We start from the raw sequence: 18,330 nt of genomic DNA on the forward strand, positions 1-18,330 counted from the left end.
GCCTGGACCTTTAGGCTGCCTCCAGTATGTCTCAGCCTGACCATGCCTTACCTAGAAGCACACTAGTACTTTGTTACTGAAAGTTTGTTTAGTCTTTTCTTTCTTCTTTCTTTTGTTTGTATTTTGGTTTGTTGTTTTTTGAGACAAGGTTTTTCTGTGTAGCCCTGGCTGTCCTGGAACTCACTGTGTAGACCAGGCTGGCCTTGAACTCAGAGATCCTATTGCTTCTAGCTCCAGAGTGTTGAGATTAAAGGCAAAAGCCTCCATCCCCTGGCTTGTTCTTTCCTTTCTTTCTTTCTTTCTTTCTTTCTTTCTTGTTCTTTCTTTTCTTTCTTTCTTTCTTTCTTCCTTTCTTTCTTCCTTTCTTTCTTTTCTCAAGACAGGGTTTCTCTGTGTAGCCCTGGCTGTCCTGGAACTCACTCTGTACACCAGGCTGGTCTCGAACTCAGAAATCCGCCTGCCTCTGCCTCCCAAGTGCTGGGATTAAAGGCGTGCACCACCGCCTGGCGGCTCTTTCTTTTTAAAAGATATATTTATGTATGTATATGGGTGTTTTGTCTGAGTGAGTTTATTTGAAGGAAGATTTTCACTGACCCTTAGATGTGAATGGACTTCATTAGAGCCCTTCCTATTTTGCTTCAGAAAGTGAACTGTAGCCAGACTTGTTGTATACACCTGTAATACAGTACTTTGGAAATCAAGGCAAGAAGATCCAGAATTTAGATGTATGATACCCTGTCTTAAAAACAAACAAAAACAAAACAACGACTTGACTTCTTCTGTCCAGAATAGCTACACATACAACATGAAGAAGACACCTGTCCCATGGCATTAAACAGTATGGTCAAGAATCTCCCTTCATAGGCATGGTGACACACACCTTTAATCACAGCACTCTGGAGACAGAGGCAGGCAGATCTCTGAGATCAAGGCCAGTTTGGTCCACAGAGCTAGTTTCAGGACATCTAGAGTGACACAGAAACCCTGTTTCAAAAACAAAACAAAACAAAAATCTCCCATTAACTAGGGAGTAAATAGTAATCTCCTATTTACTAGGAGGAGGAGTTTCCACCTTGTAGAATTTAAGATGGGAACTGCCCTGGCCCTGTGCCTGTGGATACTGAGTTTGAGACTAGCACTGGCAGGACAGAAAGAGCCTAGGAGTACATAGGCCCTTCTCTCTGAGGGACAGTGAAGGCCTAGAGAGTCCCAAGAAATTGAACATCAAACCACAGCCTGTGGTGTGGACTTAGCAAGTGGAAGCTAGAATTCTGCTGCACTTCCAGGGTCTGTAGAGCAAAGATCTAGAGTAAGGCTTGTGTAAGAAGAGTGACTTTGGGAGTTCCGGGGCCTATGGTCCTTGGTAGCTGACAGGTGAGAGTCTGCAGAGGTAAATTATTTCATGCTTTGTTGACTGTTAGGTGTGTGCTGGAGTAAGGAGCACTCTCTTGGTCTCAGTGTCTGTGTTGCATAGATTGTTGTATAGATTGAAACATTCATGCTGGGCAGTGGTGGCGCAAGTCTTTAATCCTAACACTTGGAAGGCAGAGGCAGGCAGATTTCTGAGTTTGAGACCAGCCTGGTCTACAGAGTAAGTTCCAGGATAGCCAGGGCTACACAGAGAAACCCTGTCTCGAAAAACTAAAAAAATAAAAGGAAAAAAAAAAAAAGAAACATTCAGAAAGATGAAGTTGCTTCCCTGGGCCAAAACCTAAAGGTGGGATACAAACTCTGATCCAACTGGCCAGTTCTCTTGGCTGTTTATAGTGTCATTTGCCTTTCTGGGTCACATGTCTCTGGGTAAGTTTCTTTAGAGGAACTGAATATGGAGGGAGAGATCTTGAGTGACAGGGCCTGAGTAGATGCTTGGAAAGGTGGACAAGTTTTGAGGCTTGTTCTTGTCTCTAAGGCCTTAGGTAGTGCATGCCAGAACAGCTCACACTGGTGGGAGCAATAGAAGGCAAGGGTGCCAAGGCCATGGCAGGACTTCAGGGGAGGGAATGAGGACTGAGGAAACCCAGCCTAAAGGATGGATGCTCTCTAGCTAATGAGTGAGAACAGGGCAGGGCGGGAGGGAATAGCACAGTAGCTGCTTTGAGGTGAAGACCTGGAGTGCATGGGGTCTTGTGGAATCTGGTGGAAGCAGTCCACTGGTGGGTTCCAGACGCCCCTCGTTTCTGTGTGCTGCTAGCCAGCCTGCTGAGCTCATGCCTCCTCCTCCTCCTCCTAGTTTCTTTGCTAGTTTCTGTTTTTTTCCTATCATCTGGAATACAAAGCTTGAGAAGGGAGGAGACCCAGCTATGGGCCTTATAGTGCAACTGCCCAAGGGGATTGCTGTAGGCACATTGAAATCTTGAGTACCTGGGTCTCACTCAGCTCTGTTTCTTGGTCAATCAAGTTGTTTGCGAAGCTGATTGTGGTGGCACATACCTACAATCCCAGTTCTTGGGGAGTGATAACTGGAGTATTGCTATGAGCTTGAAGCCACATTGGGCTACATTTGAATTCTGGGTCAGTCCTAAATACATATTGAGACCCGTCTCAGGAAAATAGAAAAAAGAAGGGGTGTTGGTGGCGCACGCCTTTAATCTCAGCACTCTGGAGGCAGAGACAGGTGGATTTCTGAGTTCCAAGACAGCCAGGGCTACATAGAGGAAACCCTGTCTCAAAAAACAAACAAACAAATAACAATAACAAAAAAACCAAAATCAGAAACAAGTTATTGATCCTTCCTCATCTTACTGAGTCTCTCTTAACAAGGGAGATAAAAGGATGTAATTGGCTGGGGTAAAGTGTTCAGGTAAGACTTCCCATGACTTGGTCAGACTTACCCTTCTGCACTTGGCTTCAGCCGAGGACCTGTGGCTTGTAGATGGGACCAGTCAGCTAATCCATACCTGCTTTGTTTCTGTTAGGGTAGTCAGGGATATGCAGGGAACGATGCTGTAGCCTTTGAGGAGGTTTAGAACATAGACAGTTGACACCAGAGGGAGCAGGTCAGAGCTTGGAGATGAGGAAAGATCCCTGAACTCATGCCTCACTCCCACACCAAGCAGGAAACTTTGTGCTGAGAACTTGCTATTTAAGGGGCCTCTGGGGAGGTCTGGCCAAAAAGCCGTTTGAGGGAGGGATTAAAATTAGCCTGAGTTGAGATAGGCGTGCTCTGAAGAGGGCTGAGGGGGAAGTTTCTGTGGGGCTGCCCTAGGGAAGAAGACAAGATGACTGCTGTGGTCCCTTTATCTGGGACGGACCCTGTCCTCACTGAGGTCCTAGCTTTCCTGGTGCCCCAGAGCCAGGCTATGTAGCAGAGAGACTTGGATTTTGAGTCTGTGGTCCTCTCTGTGACCTTGGGTGAGTCACTTGTGCCTGAGAATTTACTTGTACACTTTTCCCCCCAGGTTTTTCGAGACAGGGTTTCTCTATGTAGCCCTGGCTGTCCTCGAGTTCTCTGTAGGACTAGGCTGGCCTTGAACTCAGAGACTCTGCCTCCAGAGTGCTGAGATTAAGGGCATGCTCCACCAACACATGGCTGTCCTGTTTGTTTTAAACAATTTCTAGATGTATTTTATATGTCTGTGTGTTTGTATTTATGAGTATCGTGTATCGTATCCTCAGAAGCCAGAAGAGGACATTAAGTCCTCTGGCATCGGGCTACAGAAGGTTGTAAGCTCTCAGGTGGGTGCTGGGAACCATGCCCAAGTCATTTACAAAATAACAAGTGTGCTTAACTGCTGAGCCTGACCCTGTGTGTGTGTGTGTGTGTGTATACACCTGTGTTTACCAATATGCCACAGATGTACATGGGGGGGGATATCAGAGGACAACTTATGACTATCAGATCTCTGTGGATTCCAGAAATCAAACATAAAATAAGTTTAAAAGCTATAGACAGGAAATGGTGACTCATACTCTTAATCTCTGTGAGTTCAAGGCCAGCCTGGTCTACAAAGCAAGTTCCAGGATAGCCAGAGCTACACAGAGAAGGCCCCATCTTGAGACGAGCAAAGCAAAACCTGTAATAAGCTAGAGGACCTTCTTTTGTTTTTTGTTTTTGTTTTTTGTTTTTTGAGACAGGGTCACTCTGTAGACCAGGCTGGACTCAGAAATCCGCCTGCCTCTGCCTCCCAAGTGCTGGGGTTAAAGGCGTGCGCCACCACTGCCTGGCTAGAGGACCTTCTTTCCCCACCACAGCCCCCAAGTGCTATACCTTCTTTAACACCAGGTGCCAGCATCATTTACCTAGCGGAGGCCCTTGTGACACACGAGTCCCAATGCCTGGGAGACAGAGGTGAAAGGATTGAAAGTTTTAAGACTTGCCTGAGCTGTTTAACAAGATGCTATCTCAAAAAGATTTTTCTAAAAAAGGTAGCAATTGACTGGGCAAGGTGGCAAATGCCTTAAATTTGAGCATCAGGTAGATCTCTGAGTTCAAGGTCAGCCTGGTCTACATAGAGAGTTTCAGGACAGCCAGAGCTCTGTAAAGAGACTCCTGTCTCAAAGTACAAATACACGAACTCAAGAGTACTTGTGCTCATGCACCCACCCACACACAAAACTAAAATTGTAGCTCAGTGGTAGAATGCCTGCCTAGCATGTATAGGGTTTAGTACCACACAAACAAACAAACAAAACAGAAATAGAAGTTAGGTGAGGTAAACAGTTGTACTGATTCTCTCTAGTACTCTACCTGTGGTTCTGGAGGCCAGGAGTCATAGGATAAAACCTGGTGTTTAGATCTGACTTCATTACCAACTGGTGACCACAAGAAGAACACTTATTACAGCATCAAACCGTATTGTAGGAACCTGGCAATATTTTACTTTCCAAGCTCAACATATGGAGCTGTTGGAGGCTGTAGGCAAAACACTTGCCCTGCATGCTCAAGGACTGAAGTTAAGATCCACTTAAAAAGCCAGGTTGGGCGTTTGAGAAATATCACTTTTTGGTTAAGAGCACTGGCTGCTCTTCCAGAGGGCCTGAGTTCAATTCTCAGTATCCGCATGGTGGTTCAAAAACTTCTGTATTTCTAGTTCCAAAGGATGCAAAACCCTATTTTGGCCTCCAAGGGTACCAGGCATGCATGTGGTGCATATTCATATATATGCATGCAAAACACCCCCACACAATATATTTTTTAAAAGCCAGGTGAAAATCAGGTGGTGCTGTGTGAGTTTGAGACTAGCCTAGTCTACATAGCAAGTTCCAGGACAGCCAGGGCTACAGAGACCTTCTCAAAAACAAACCAACAAACAAAGCCAGATGGACACAGTGGCTGGCCTTTAATCCACTACAGCAATAGTTTTCTTTCCAGCTTGTTACCAGTATCCATATCCAGTAAGTTTGTGGCTGAGATTGGCCCAAAGTCACTGTAGCCAAGGATGACCATGACCTCCTGATCCTGATGCATCTACCTTTCCGGCATTGGGATTACATGTGAGTGCCAGAATACCCAGCTCTGTAAAGTTGGTTTGGTCTTTGTTTTTCTGAGACAGATTTTCTCTGTGTAGCCTAGGCTGTCCTCAGACTTAGATCCTCCTACCTCTGCACCGCTAGTGCTGAGATTAAAGGTATGTGCCACGCCCAGCTAAGTTTAGTAACTTTTTAATAGCATTTGCTAAGTGCTATCTAGGTTTAAGGATAAAATTATAACTCATTTCCAGCTACTGTGGAGTGGAGTGCAGAAAACTTAGCAGTCTATGGCCCCCCCCTCTCCCCAATCCCCCTCGAAGAAAAACTCCTCAAGTGTCTTTGCCTCTCCGGACCAGAGCTTTACCACCAAGGGCTTATGAGTTATCTTCTGGCAAATAGAACTTTTTTAAAAAAAGATTTATTAGAGTGTGCGCACGTGCTCACACATATATGAGTCTGTGTCCACGAGATGAGTAGTGGCCAGAAGAGGGTATTCGTGTCTTCTTGGTCACTCCACTTATTTCCTGAACCTAGACTAGAAGCCAGCCAACTCCGGTATCCTCCTGTCTCCATCTTTCTCAAAGCTGTGGTTACAAGTGTTCGTGGGATATCTATTTTATTATGTGGGTACTCAAATCCAAACTCTGATGCTTATGACTGTGTAGCAAGTGCAAAACCACCACTTTTCATGTGCTTGTTTATGGGGTGGGGTGCTCTCTCTCTCTCAGGTGGGCTGGTGGCCTTTGATGGGTCTGGAAAAGGATGGTACATTTATGCACAGGGGCTCCTCCGCCTTGCGTCTGTTGCCTGGAGATGTGCTCCAGTGTTGTGTGAAGCCTAAAGAAGACTTTGATAGATTCGAAGCTATGTGTACAGCTATGTGTATTCGAACGGCATGTGTACAGGAGGCCTGGGTTGCACTCTGTTTCTCTGTAAGCCCTACCTCATGAATGAACAACCCTGACCGTTGTGGTCTCTGTCTCTAGGTCCGGACACTGTTTGTCAGTGGCCTCCCTGTGGATATTAAACCTAGAGAACTCTACCTGCTCTTCCGGCCTTTCAAGGTGAGTCAGGATCCAGGAGCCCCCAGAGCCTAGGATCGGGACTGAGCAGCAAGAATGCATCTCTGCTGTGGACTGAACTGCAGAAAGGTGTTTCAGAAACTGGGGTCACAGATCTGCCTTTATCTACGATGGTTCTGCTGACTCTCATCTTGTGCCAGTTTCTCGGCCCTGCCGAGCCTCTGTTTCCTCATCTGTAAAGTGGAGATGGTAAAGAGTCTTAACAGTCTTTGCCATGTGAGGAATTCTTGAGATTCGGTATAGTCTTTTTTTTTGAAGCTGAGGAAACTGGATAAGGGACTTGCTCTCCAATGACAAGTTAGTAGAGCCCTGGGAATGCCCTGGGCATTGCTATACCATGTGATTCAGAACACCAAGGCAGCAGGAAACTCAGCCTCAGTGTAAAGGTTGCCTTTGGATGATTACAGAATGATTCAGGGGCTCACTGAAGAAACAGGAGGCTGATGGGGGAGACAGTGCTGGGTTAGCACAGCAACAGTTTCTGACCCCCTGAAATGGCCACCTCTCTCCACAGGGCTATGAAGGGTCCCTGATCAAGCTCACCTCAAGACAGGTAATTTCTCTCCTAGGTTTTTCCTCTCGACCCAGACTAACTGCTGTTTGTCCTACTGTTTGAAGGCTTCTGAAGGAGACCCACTACTTGCTGTCTTGCTTCTGCCCTGGCAGAAGGACAGCCTCCACAGCACTCTCCTTTTCTAGCCAGCTGGGCCTTGTCAGCCTCTCTCCTTTCTGTCTGGCTCTGGCATTCTGGAAACACAGACTGCCTGGTCCTGTGGCTGAAGACAGTAGAGATGATAGCTGGGCTCTGGCCTCCTGGAGGCCATTAGGAGTGTCAAGTCAGAAGCTTTCAACCTTATCTGCATGTATTTACAAATGCTTCTGGGGTGTGGTTACAGCTTGGTGATAGAGTACCTGCCTGACGCATGCCAGACTTTGCTTTAGTTCTTGGTGCTGGTTTAAATTTTAAAAAAGCAAAAACAAAAACAAACAACAACAAAAGACTTACAGAAAATGTGATCTTTAATATGGTCCATGGGCCAGTGCTGTTTTAGAATTATTTAATAGTGTGGTACTTAGAAGGGACACTTAACTTAGATGCTTGTGAATTGTGAATCTTCCAGACATACCTTAGGAAGGGTATGGGCAAGAGCTTTATTTCTTCTGTATTCCCTAACCAGCAAGTCAAATACTGTTTTCAATTGTGTTGGTTGCTGCTATTGCTGCTGCTGCTGCTTCTTTTTCTTCTTCTTCTTCTTCTTCTCCTCTTCCTCCTCCTCCTCCTCCTCCTCCTCCTCCTCCTTCCTCTTCCTCTTCCTCCTCCTCCTCCTCCTGTTGTTGTTGTCGTTATGTTCTTGTGTTTGCACTATTGTGGGGGTCAAACCTAAGGTCTTATACATGCTAGGCAAGTGCTGGACCTGGGGTGCAGATGCAAGGCTGTTTTCTCTTTTTCTTCCTACTAGCCTGTTGGTTTTGTGATCTTTGACAGTCGGGCGGGAGCAGAAGCAGCCAAAAACGCGTTGAATGTGAGTAGACAGAGGGCTGGCCTTTCTCTGACAAGGTGATTGGCCCTGTTCTGTCCACTGCAGATCTTCCCCTACTGCACACCAATAAACATGTGGGTTTTTATTTCCTACCTTCCCTGGGCAGAATCTTTGGCTGCCTGGTTTGTGAAAGTGTCATCACCCCACATCTCAGCCCCTTTCCCTCTGCTGTAGCCCTGTGTGGAAAAGTCTTACAGCCAAGCTTGCTTCTGGGGCCCTCTGCATGGATGATTGCTGACAGTATGGGTTCTTGCATACGTCTCTCTTTTCTTCCCATCTAGGGTATTCGCTTTGATCCGGAGAACCCACAGACCCTGAGGCTAGAGTTTGCCAAAGCCAACACCAAGATGGCCAAGAGCAAACTAATAGCAACACCAAATCCTACCAGTGTCCACCCTGCCCTAGGAGCACACTTGATCGCTCGGGACCCTTGTGAGTGGGGCCCTGACCTTCCTTCTCCTGCCCTCTGGCTCAGCCTAGGCCAGCAGGCTCTTGTTAAACTCTATATATTCAGATCCTAAGATCAGTCATGTCTCCTTTTCTGGGACTTTCTATCTATCACCCATAGCCACTTACCCTGAAACTTAGCAGCCCACTTCTTCCTGTACAGCCTTTTCTAGACTCAAGAAGGCTGGGCTCTAAGGCTTTATGAGGGCTGCAGGATTTCCTTGAAGCCTTTTTGTGATTTCTCTTGTTTAATATAGGCTATCTGTGGTCTACTTGAGATCTTCACGAAGTTGGGTATCCACCATGCCAAGCACGTTCACGGGGCTTCTTTCCCTGGTCTTGAGGAAGGGGAACTATGGTTCAGTTAGAGTGCTGGGTCCTGTTCTGTTTAGAAGGGGGTGTGGGAGGGGAGACCAGTGTTCTGACTGTGGAGACTGTTGTCTCCTGTTATAGATGACCTGATGGGGACTGCTCTGATTCCTGCATCCCCAGAGGCCTGGGCCCCTTACCCTCTCTACACCACAGAGCTGAGCCCAGCCATTTCACATACCACATTCACCTACCCAGCTGCCACTGCTGCTGCTGCCGCCCTACATGCTCAGGTAAGCCGTTTTGGGTAGAGGACAAGACAGACAAGTTGGTTCTGTACTTGGCATAGGCTGCTCCTGTCTCTGAATTATTGTTTTTTTCTCAGGATGGTAGCTCGTATCTGTAATCTTAGTATTTAGGAAATTGAGGCAGGAGGATTGCTGGGATTTTTTTTTTTTAAAGACATTTCATGTATGTGAGTACACTGTAGCTGTATTGAGACACACCATAGGAGGGAATCGGATCATATTACAGATGGTTGTGAGCCACCATGTGGTCGCTAGGAATTGAACTCAGGATGTCTAGAAGAGCAGTCAGTGCTCTTAACCGCTGAGCCATCTCTCCAGCTTGATTGCTGGGACTTTTAAGACAGCCTGAACTAAAAATGTGAGACATGGGGTCAAAACAAAACCCAAAAATTCCACAACAGTTATCTTCCCAGATTATTTGGAATCGGTGTCCCTAGGGATCTGAATGTTAAGAACAGAAACCAGGGACATGCAGGCGGGGTCTGCTCGGCCTTCCTGTCTTTATGAATTTTTTCAAGCTATTAAAGGTTTCCATGCCTCAGTTATTACTGTGGAGAGCTAGAATAATATACTGTGCCTTTGGATTGTTTAGAGTTGGGTAGTAACAGAATAAAGGCCAGAACTTTGCCTGGATAGTTTTGGACTCCCGTTTAATTACATTTATGTGTGTCTCATATGTGCAAAGATTATAAGACAACCTTTAGAAATCAGTTCTGTACCATGTGGGCCAAACCATCTTGTCATCCCTGTTTTTTGGTAGGTTTTATTGGTTTAATTATTTTGCTTTGTTGGTAGATTTATTTAAGTTTTCAAAGGGAGAATGGGGGAACTTATATATGTAGTCCAGGCTGGCTTTGAGCTCCTGATACTCCTGCCTCTAACTCCTAAATGCTGGGATTACAAGCATGCAAAACACCTTTTGTTCTTGGTGTGTGTGTGTGTTTTGTTTTGCTTTGCTTAGTTCTGTTTTTCTGAGAAAGGGTGGCCTTGAACCGTTGGTAGTTCTACCTCAGCCTCCCAGGTGCTGGGATTACAGGTTTGGGGACTGGGCACTGGGGGCAGAAAAGAGTAGCTATTTTTAGGGGACCCAGCCAAGCAGCCACGGGAGGGAAATCTAGGGCAGTCTTGTCTATCTAAACCTCTGTTCAGCTAAGTCACCAAAAAGTGAGCCCTGAAGTGGCCGTCCATCAGGGAGTGTCCTATACTGTCAAGAAAGGAATGCTTGGAGGTGGCTATTTATTTGGTCCTAACCTGGGCAGTAGAAAGGGAATAGGGAGAAAGGACAGAAAAAGCTTGGGAGGGAGGGGTTCCCAGGAAGCAGAACTGGGCACTTTACCTAGGATCTGAGTGCATATCCATTTGAGCAGCTTTGGGACGCAGAGTTTGTCCCCATCTCCATGTGGAAAATTCAAGCCAGGTGCCGCTATCGAGGCAGGTGTACCCCAGCAGGAAAGTGTCTCCGGCAGGTTTTGATTGTGGACCAAAATGTGGTTAAATGTGGTACTTTCTCCAGCTGAGCACCCCAGGCATCTGGAAAATTCATGTAAGGTAGCTGATGCCTTACAGTGGGGAGTATTTGAGTATTAATGCAGGAGCAAAGTAGGAGACATGGAAGCCTATTTTGTGTGTGTGTGTGTGTGTGCATGTGTGTGCGCGAGTGCGTGTATGTGATCTAGTCTAAGCAAGCTGGTAGCTTTAAATGCAGGAACAGTTTGAGGTACTATGACTCCAGCTATGCTACTAATTAGCTACATGATCTTCACCTTTGGGCCTATGTGTGCTCATTTGTAAAATGAGAAGGCTGGGCTGGGTCAGGTATATGGAGCTAGCAACAGTGGGTTTGTCAAGTGAACTCAGGAGAGGATCCTCTGCTCTGCCAGCTGGGAGTTGTGTCCTGCTACTGGTCCCTGAACTCTAGCCGCCTGTCCTGTGATCCCCTTCCCATCTTCTTCCTATGCTCTACTGCTTTCTAACTGTGGTCCAGGTCCTGGCTCCCATTACTCAACCTCTGTGTGACCTTTGACAAGTTGCTTAACTTTAAATTTCTCCATTTCCTTGTTAAATAGTGACAATAGTACTTACTTGAAGGTGGGCGCAAGCCCTACCCCACACATTTTTGTTTGTAAAACTTTGATTTTGTAGCCAAGGGGGTCTCTCGGATCCCACGCTAATTTCTAATTATATAGTGTGTAGCCAAGGGTTAAGATGGCCTTGAGCCTCTCATCCCTTGTCTCCAAGAGTGCTGAGATCACAGGCAGGTGTCAGGATGGATACTAAGCAAGTACTCTCAACTGAGCTATATCTCAAGGGTCCCATCCCCAGCCTCCCCCTTTTTAATTATTTGTTTTATGTATGTGAGTGCTCTAATGCATGTATACCTACATGCCAGAAGAGGGCATCAGATCCCATTATAGATGGTTACGAGCCACCATATAGTTGCTGGGAATTGAACTCAGGACCTCTGGAAGAGTAGCCAGTGCTCTTTTTTTTTTTTTTTTTTTTAAAGATTTATTTATTTATTTTATGTATATGTGTACACATTGTAGCTGTACAGATGGTTGTGAGCCTTCATCTGGTAGGGTATTGACTTTTAGGACCTCTGCTGGCTCTGGTCAACCCTGCTCACTTAGTCCCTGCTCGCTCCAAACCCAAAGCTTTTATTTATTATTATAAATAAGTACACTGTAGCTGTCTTCAGACACACAAGAAGAGGGAGTCAGATCTCATTACAGATGGTTGTAGGCCACCATGTGGTTGCTAGGATTTGAACTCAGGACCTTCAGAAGAGCAGTCAGTGCTCTTACCTGCTGAGCCATCTCACCAGCCCGCCAGTGCTCTTTTAACACTAAGCCATCTCTCCGGGCCCCATCCTCACCCTTTTTTAAAGACAGTTTTTCTGTGTAGCCCTGGCTGTTCTAGAACTCTCCATGTAGACTAGGTTGGCCTTGAATTCAGAGATCCACCTGCCTCTGCCTCCCAAGTGCTGAGCTTTGCTTTTTGAGACACTCAGCTTTGAATGCAGCTGTCAGTGTAAATAAAGTGCTGTCAAAGTGCCAGGGTTTATGATTGCTAAGGCAGGTGGATTGTTATCGTCTGGCTGGATGCCTGAGGTCTGTGTCTGCCTGAGGTGCTGCCTTCTAGCCTTCCTGGGAGTAGGAAGGAGGCCACCTTACAGCACACTGTTATATCTTGGAGGGAGACTAATAACGAGACAGTCTTTAGTTCTGATCTTGTTTTTCAAGCTCACTGGACACCTGCATGCCATGAGGACCAGGTGTAGTTACAAGGCAAACAGCATATTCCATGGAGTGATGTCTTGTGTTTCCTTGTCAAGAATCCTTCCCCACTTTGCTCCATGGCAGTACTGCACCAGAAGTGGAGGCTGGAAGTAACTAAATAAGGAAGTGAACACTTGAGTCTAAAGTATGAGGTCCTGACCCAGAGAACCAACAGAAGTATGAAGGGCAAGGAGTGACCTTGAGAAATGGTAGCAGATAAAAAAATGAAAGACGAGAAGGTTTGAGAACTAATATCCACTATCGCTCCCCTGTCCAGTGCATTCCAGCCTCCATAGCCCGGTAGCTGCACAGAGCACACCTGCAGGAGGGTCCTGAAGAGAATTCTGTGGCACTCTTGTTTTAACATGACAGGCTTCTCCTGTGACAGGCATTGTGGCCTTGGCCTCTAACCCCCAGCATTTAGGGAAGTGGAACAGAAGGCTCAGGAGTTCAGCCCAGCAGATCTGAAGTCAGCAGAACTCCTGTAAGCAGGGAGGCATGAAGGCAGGTGTTGCCGCAAGGACACAAACTCCCTCCCTTGCAGGCTTTCCTGCCTGTGTAATGGGACTCTTGACACTTTAAGTGAGGTTCATGAGTGAAACTCATGCACAGCATGTGCCTTTAAGTTCCTGCAGATCTGCATTTAGGGAGAACACTAAGCAGAATAGGTTTCTCTTAACTTTGGCTTATCCTACTCCAGGGAAAACTTTACTCTTTCCTTTAAAAAAAAAAAAAGAAAAGCCTTGCTGGGCAGTGGTGGCACACGCCTTTGATTCCAGCACTTGGGAGGTAGAGGCAGGCGGATTTCTGAGTTCAAGGCCAGCCTGGTCTACAGAGTGAGTTCCAGGAAGCCAGGGCTACACAGAGAAACCCTGTCTGGGGGGTTGGGGGGAGGGAGAAAAGCCTCAAACTTGTACAAGTCCTCCTGCCTCAGCTTCAGTGCTGGAATACCAGACGTGTTCTTTCATGCCTAGTGATGGCTGCCTCTTTTAAAAATTCTTTTTTAGGTCCTGGTAAGATGGCTCAGGAGGGTTAAGGTGCTTGTAGCCAAGCATGGTGACCAGAGTTCAATCCCTGAAACCCCCCAGAAAGGCAAAGGCGAAAGGAGAAAACTGATTCCACTTGCACACTGGCACACATGCCCACACACGTACATGATAGTAAATAAATAAACTATTGTATTTGGGAGTGGGTGTATAAGTAAATCCATAGGTGTGAATCCTTCATAAAATTTTCTATACAAAGTTATTAGTGTTATTTGTTTCTTTTGGCTTTTTGAGACAAAGTTTCATGCACCCAAGGCCAGCCTGGAACTCCTCATTCTCTTACCTCTACCACCTGAATTTTAGCATAAGGAGTGTAACCACCATGCCTTGCTGAAACTTAATCTTAGGACAGTTAGTTTTCCACGTCAGTAACAAGATTTATGCCCAGGTGCCCGTCTGGCACAGCATTGTATAAATGTGCCAGCTCCTGGCAGGTGTCAAAGAAGTTGTTGAAAGTTCCTTTCTACTGACAAGATCTAGTGAGGAAAGTCCCCTTGCCACATATTTGTGCCATTTGTGGGTACTTGGCCTGGTGGGTTTTCATTATGGCTAATTCTTGGACCTATGACAAAGTCATGGTGCAAACATGGTAGTCTTGTCAGGCAAAGAGTGAAGTTTGTTGATGCTGTGATCACTTAAAACATTTACTTACTTATCCTCCTCCTCCTCTGCATCACCATCATCATCATCTATGATGTTTACGTGGGCATGAGTGCCACGATGTGTGTATGGAGGTCAGAGGGCAAGAAGAGGAGACACTGAAAGGGACTGGGATGTTTTTAGAGGGACCCAGGCCACAGGCATATGCCAGGCATCTGGGAGATGTTCCACAGCAACCCCACTGAGTGCATCCATTCAAGTACATTCCTTTGACATCAGTGGCCTAGCTGCCCTGGGCTCATAAGTGTCCCCACCCACCACCTCAGTACCCCAGGGGTGAGGGACTGCTTAGTTAGGACACCTGAGGAACAAGTATGGAAGAGACTTGGTTTTTCTGAGACAGGGTTTCTCTGTATAGCCCTGGCTGTCCTGGAACTCACCCTGTAGACCAGGCTGGCCTCGAACTCAGAAATCTGCCTGCCTTTGCCTCCCAAGTGCTGGGATTAAAGGCGTGTGCCACCACCTCCCCCCGGAGGAAGAGACTTTCAGGCAGCCATTTGAGGCCTCATCTCCCCTGTATGGAAAGCTTTCCTCCAGTTACCCTTTGTCTGGTCCCATGGGCTCCCAGCCAGCCAAGTACTTACTGATTGTCACGGGGCTGCTCCAGCTGGGTAAAGGGTGGTAAGCGGGGCTCATGAGATTCTGAGCTTGTGTGGCCACCAGACTTCTACTGCTTCTTATATCCTTGCTTCTTGTGAGTAAGTTCTAGTGTCTAGCCTGGCATCCAGCTAAGAGGGTATCCTAGTCCAGCAGTGGGCCTGAGGAACTTCTTCCCTTAAGCTGTCAGCCAGGAGAAGGAAGAGCCTGTCCTGCTAAGTGCCAGGTGTACAAGTGTTAGGATAGTCAGTCCCTAACTTCTCTTCACTGTCTGTCTGTCCTTGGAGGATGTGATGGCCTAAATGATATATACTCTACAAATAGCACCTAGAGTTGAGAGGGACACCAGAGCAGGTTCCTAGATCATCTCCCTCAGCCCAGAGGGCCTGGCATTGGTCATGCCCTTTCTGTTTACCCAAGAAGCAGGAATCACATGCAGCCAAGTGGGCCAACTGTGTCTGCCTGCTACAGCTCCATGTGTGTTGTCTGAATGCCCAGCTTCTAACTCATTCTCTACAGTGGCTCTTAAATACCACTCCACTCTTTCCTAAGGAGACTCTAGGCTCTCCTCCTGGATGCTCAGACCCGCCTTCCCCCAGATAGTTTTGGGTCAGGCTGGGTTGACATGCTCCTCCCTTGCTGTGCATGGCTGGAGCAGGTTCCTTCCCATGAAGCCTTTGCCTTGCTGCAGCTCAGCTGTTCTTGCCAGCTCACAGAGAGGGATACATACTGTTTTATTGACCAGTCTCTGAGAATCCAGCTTTGGGACTTCTGTGGCTGTCATAGTATAAGCAGCTGTTGTTTGGCCCTATAGGATGATCTAAAGCTGTCTCCTCCTGTGTGAGGGCTCAGTAGGGCTTTTGAGTCTCTGAACTTAGGAGCCATGTAGCAAGAGTGTGGAATAGATAAAAGGGTCAAACGTGGCTGCCAAGACCCGTGTGTGGAGACACACTCCTTGGAGACCACGCCAGCTTTGGTATCCTTAGTATCTTACCTGCTTTCTTGCTCTTTACAGCCATGTTTGTTCTGTAGCTAGATTGAGAAACCTATCCAAAGACATCAAATGCATCAAGCTCCTGTTAATAATTTTTCAGGCTAGGCATCACTGTTGGCAAAGTTTACATAGGATGCATGGAGCCATGGGTTCAATCCCCAGCACTGCATAAAACAAGCATGGTGGCTCACTTCTGTAATCCCAGCACTCAAAAGGTAGAGGCAATGGGATCAGAAATTCAAAGTCTGACGCCCTCTTCTGGTGCGTCCAAAGATAGCTACAGTGTACTTACATACAATAAATAAATCTTAAAGAAAAAAAAAAAAGAAATTCAAAGTCATTCTTAATTATATGGTGAGTCAAAGCCACCCTGAGATTTATGAGCTCCTGTCTCAAAACCAAAAACCCCAAAGCCTTCCAGATGGCTCATCGGGTAAAGAAACTTGTCTGTCAAGACTGATGAACTAAAGTTCATGTGGTGGAAGAAGACCAACTCCTACAAGTGGTTCTGTAACTTCACATATGCCAAAGCATGCATAAATGGACATATACACACACAAAAGAAGTATACTTTAGAGGCTGAAGAGATGGCTCAGGGGTTAAGAGCACTGGTTGCTCTTCTAGAGGTCCTGAGTTCAATTCCCAGCAACCACATGGTGGCTCACAACCATCTGTAATGGAATCTGATGCCTTCTTCTGGTGTGTCTGAAGACGGCGACAGTGTACTCACATACATAAAATACATATTTTTTTTTTTTTAAAAAAGTATATTTTAAAAAGTGGGGTTCAAATCCTGACGTGCAGAGAAGGTGAGCTGGGTGGTGATTTCCCATTTTTTAAGAGGAAGAAGCTGATGCTTAGAGGTGAGTAGCTGGCCCAGGCTCTCTGTCGACAGCCTGGTCAGTCCTAAGACTCTGGCCGGGCTCTGCTGAGGACGGAAGTAAGTAGCTGGTGAGTGTGTACTGACTGGCTTCTCTTGCAGGTGCGCTGGTACCCATCCTCTGATTCCGCCCAGCAAGGATGGAAGTATCGCCAGTTCTGTTAGCTCCTCAGTGAGTGTTGGCTCTAGGGGTCAGTGTCCTTGATGCTGATGCTGGCTGCTCACATGCCATGGAACCTCTTCCCTGTTCCTAGGTCCTTGCTCAGGCTGTAGGCTCCAGAGCCTGTTCACAGGGCGGGGGTGGGGGAGCACCTGGCTGCTTCATCCTTCTGTCCTATGTTTACCCTGCATCTTACCATGCATCCGCTTCTTCAGCCTCCATAGCCAGTGCCCATTCCACTCTGCTGATAACTCTCTCTCTCCCTTCCTTTCAGGTCTTGTCACCCTGGAGTTTGGTCCTGGGTTGTGTGGGGCCAAAACAGGGCTCTGCCCTCACTGCCACCCGAGGCCTGTACGGAACTGCTGCTTCCCTGTAGACACTGTGAATCTGAAGCCTGACTCAGTGGATGGCTCTTGTTTTCTTCCTCAGTTCTCCAAGACCTTCAGAAGGATCGGAGGCCTCGGATACCTAGGTCCAGCTTGCAGGCCTCACTGGGACCCAGCACAGCCTGACCTCCTGCTCAAACTTGTATCTGTAGCTCCCCACCAAGGAAAAGAGACGTTTAATTTTGCATGTTTATGAATTGTGACACTTGTGCATATGTGTGTACGGTTTGTTCCCACACTGTCGCCGTAGCAACAGGTCTTGGCACTGGAGGCTGGTCCAGCCTACTGCTTCTCTCTACTCCCGACTACTGCACCCATCCTGCTTCAGGGGGGCCTGAGCCTGTGGTCACTTCTGCCTTGGGGGCCCCAGCTCTGAACACATACACACACATGCACGCACACGCACGCACACGCACGCAGACTCCTTTCACATGCAGCAGCAGATCCACAGCCTCTGAATTCCACTTAATCAGAGTCCTGCATTGTCTCCTGCTCTGGGCTGACAAGTCTGAGAAGCCTGCCTTGTGCTTGCCTTCCCCAGTGCACCCCACACCCCACCCTGCCATTGCGCCTCATTCTTCCTGAATTTCAAAACCAACCAAAACATGAAAAGTATTTTTGTACCCTGTGTAACAAAATATTTATGGATCATAAAGGGTTTTTCATGTGTTTACCATTAATTATTGAAGAGACCTTGTTCAGCCTGTCAGATAAGTTTAATGTTTAGTTTGAAGCATGAAGAAGAAAAGGGGTTTCCGTTCTGTAGCAGTCGGCCTTTGTGTCTGGCATTGGTTTAAGAAGGATGAGATGAAGGAGTAATTGTGCAATTTTGTTTTATTTTACGAGCATGTCTGTGCTTTACCTTTAAACCTCAGCTTGGATGTCTGGCTACTTCGGACGATGATATCTGGAGGTGGCTGTTGTAATTGGTGACCCTGTGAGAATGTGAAACTGGATCATAAGTGAAATGCAAAATAAAAAGCTGAAGTGACTCTGCTCTGATTTTTGCTTCTACGATCCATGGGATGCAGGCTGCTGGGCTGAGGAATGACAACAGGGAGGCCAGAAACAGCCCTGGCCTGGTGGTGATCAGGGTGGGGACACCTCAGAACTGCTATTGTTGCCTTCTGAAATAAGCTGAGGAGCCTGTCCCAAAGTAGGGAGTGACTGCACCAGGGTCTTCAGGTGCCCACCCTCCATCATCCCATCCTACATGATGAATTTCCTTCTTTT

The 18,330-nt window shown here is 46.9% G+C and overlaps 1 protein-coding gene across 1 annotated transcript in view; it reads left to right on the top strand.

The window, feature by feature from the left end:
* Window positions 1-18,089, top strand: part of Rbpms2 (RNA binding protein, mRNA processing factor 2) — a 30,573-nt gene extending 12,484 nt beyond the window's left edge. Inside the window, exons 2-8 of the mRNA XM_031344000.1 lie at window positions 6,396-6,473; window positions 7,006-7,044; window positions 7,952-8,014; window positions 8,314-8,464; window positions 8,933-9,081; window positions 16,654-16,723; window positions 16,986-18,089. Of these exons, the coding sequence (XP_031199860.1) occupies window positions 6,396-6,473; window positions 7,006-7,044; window positions 7,952-8,014; window positions 8,314-8,464; window positions 8,933-9,081; window positions 16,654-16,716 (543 nt within the window). The 3' untranslated portion in view covers window positions 16,717-16,723; window positions 16,986-18,089. The remainder of the gene's footprint in view (window positions 1-6,395; window positions 6,474-7,005; window positions 7,045-7,951; window positions 8,015-8,313; window positions 8,465-8,932; window positions 9,082-16,653; window positions 16,724-16,985) is intronic.
* The last annotated feature ends 241 nt before the right edge of the window (window positions 18,090-18,330 follow it).

This window comes from Mastomys coucha, unplaced genomic scaffold (genome assembly GCF_008632895.1).
Source record: "Mastomys coucha isolate ucsf_1 unplaced genomic scaffold, UCSF_Mcou_1 pScaffold23, whole genome shotgun sequence".
Lineage (NCBI taxonomy): Eukaryota > Metazoa > Chordata > Mammalia > Rodentia > Muridae > Mastomys > Mastomys coucha.